Source organism: Acanthisitta chloris, unplaced genomic scaffold (genome assembly GCF_000695815.1).
Source record: "Acanthisitta chloris isolate BGI_N310 unplaced genomic scaffold, ASM69581v1 scaffold45653, whole genome shotgun sequence".
Classification (NCBI taxonomy): Eukaryota; Metazoa; Chordata; class Aves; order Passeriformes; family Acanthisittidae; genus Acanthisitta; species Acanthisitta chloris.
Genome location: NW_008667393.1, coordinates 3173 through 5401, shown reverse-complemented (window position 1 = coordinate 5401; position 2229 = coordinate 3173). Strand labels below are relative to the sequence as shown.

Sequence of the window (2229 nt, the reverse complement as noted above, 5' to 3'; positions counted from 1 at the left end):
AGCGGGGACAGCTCTGCGCTGGGAAGCTTCCTGGGCATCCCTGCCGAGGCACCGCGCGCTGCCCTGGGCCAGCACCCGCCGCCCGTGGCCACCAGCAAAGGTGAGTGGCACCTCTGCCGGCGCGGGGTGGACAGGCCTGACCTGTAGGAGGAGTTTAGCAACGCTCAAACTCCTCCTTTCCCTGGCAGAGGAGCAGCAGCGCCTGCTACGGAATCGGCCCAACCAGCCCCAGAACCCCAAGGTGCTAAAAATCGCCATCATCGGCGCACCCAACGCCGGGAAATCCACACTGTCCAACCAGCTCCTGGGCAGGAAGGTAAAGCTGGGTTGGAGCAACAGGTTCACTTGACTTTTTGACGTGTTCTAGCTGTGTGACATGTTTAATTTCCTGCAGGTTTTCCCTGTCTCCAAGAAGGTGCACACAACCAGGTGCAAAGCTCGAGGTGTTGTCACACATGAGGACACACAGCTGGTGAGTTTCAGAGCTGCTCCTGCCTGAGTCTATGAGCACTGTCAGCTAGAACAGGCAGGATTTGCTCTTCTCTATCCGATGGGGTCACTTCTAGTTGCACAAAAAGAAGTTTTACCTTGACCACTAACCACAGGTGAACTTACAAGATCTGTCTTTCCTCTTCCTAGATCATTCTGGACACCCCTGGACTGACCAATCCCATAAAAGCCAAAAGGTATCACCACTGGTGTGGGGAGAGGGAGGGGGAGTTTGCCCTTCAGGGGCTGATAAAACCAAAGTGTGATTTTCACAGTGCAGTCTGTAACTTAGGAGTGACAGGAATGTGTGTTTTTAGTTCTATTTTGGTCTCCAGGTCTTACTGTTGCCATTTCAGTAGCACACACAGAGGCTGTGACATCCCTTCAGTGTTTGGTTCTGCATGTGTGCCTGTGCCAAGGGGTGTCACAGCCCCTAAAGCAGCTTTGTGGCAGGTGGAATGAGGGAAAACACTGGTTTTCCCCCACTTCAAGGGGAAGAAAGATGATTGTAATCAAGTGTGTTTGGTTTGCTCATTTGCCTTTATCTTTCAGGCATAACTTAAATGAAGCCATGCTGACAGACCCATGGGACAGCATGAAACATGCAGATTTGGGTGAGTCCTCAACTCCTCTTGGATCAAACCAATTCCTTTATCTCCCACACAAGTTCACAGCTGTGGTATCTGGGTGTTTGCTGGCAACAAGGGCAGCCCTGGGAATGTGAACTAGGAGGGAAAGGCAGAGAAAAGATTGGGAATACTGAGCTGAGCAGGGAATAATGACTGCCTGATGCCAAGGGGAGGCAGCTTGGGTTAATAATTGGGCTTGGATGTTAAGTTTTAGTGTGGGCGATGTCATTTTGATGACAGGTATAAGCTGCGTTTTAGTGCTCAGTTAAAACACTACTTTTTGCTTCTATCCCTGTGCTCTCCTGTGGAAGAGAAGGAGCAGCAGGAGGGGAGTGACCATTGGCTCTAAAGCTGCAAGTGAACACTCTGGAAAATGCAGATTCATCTTATTTTCCTCCCTCTTTCCTGGCAGTTCTGGTTTTGGTGGATGTTTCAGATCACTGGACACGAAATTCTCTGAGCAAGGAGGTGCTGAAGTGCCTTTCTCACTTTCCCCACATCCCCAGTGTCCTGGTTCTGAACAAGGTAAATCCTGCTGGTTCTTCCTGCCTTCTTCAGGCTGCGCCTGGCATCAACAGTGATAGGTTTTCAGGTCCCTGAGTGCAGCTGTGTTAAGGGACACCAGTTTCCCTCTCTGCTCCAGTGTGTTTGTGTGTGCGCACATGTTGCATGTAGAAACACCCCTGAAGCTGTGTGCTGCAGTCTGGGGTTCAGATCCACCCAGGAAGAGGAGCTGGAACCACATTGGGGATGGCCAGTGGGAATCTCAGCAGAGCTGGCAGGTTCACAGTATTTGGGCAAACTGTGCTGGCACTGCTGGCACACTGTAGTGTAGCTTCTGGTCACAGAACTGTCCTGTCCTGGTGCCTCTCTGGGTGGTTTCTTCTGTCTCCCTCAGATCCAGGGCCCAGCTTCTCACCTCCTTTAGGACAAATCCTAACACCTCTCTCTGCCTTTAGGTGGATATATTAAAGAAGAAGTTTCTCCTGCTGGAAATAGTAACTGACCTAACAGAGGGAATTGTAAATGGAAAGAAACTGGAAGTGAAATCTGCAGTTAAAAATCCCTCCAATTCTTCAAATAAATCTCCTCTGCAAATCTCTCAAGTTTC

General features: G+C 50.3%; 1 protein-coding gene across 1 annotated transcript in view; it reads left to right on the top strand.

Annotated features, from left to right (window-relative positions):
• Positions 1–48: 48 nt before the first annotated feature.
• Positions 49–2229, top strand: part of ERAL1 (Era-like 12S mitochondrial rRNA chaperone 1) — a gene marked incomplete at its 5' end in the record, with an annotated part of 3749 nt that continues 1568 nt past the window's right edge. The window contains 7 exons of the mRNA XM_009072467.1: positions 49–100; positions 189–316; positions 395–472; positions 640–686; positions 1042–1103; positions 1531–1643; positions 2078–2229. The exon at positions 2078–2229 is cut by the window's right edge and continues 235 nt beyond it. Of these exons, the coding sequence (XP_009070715.1) occupies positions 49–100; positions 189–316; positions 395–472; positions 640–686; positions 1042–1103; positions 1531–1643; positions 2078–2229 (632 nt within the window). The remainder of the gene's footprint in view (positions 101–188; positions 317–394; positions 473–639; positions 687–1041; positions 1104–1530; positions 1644–2077) is intronic.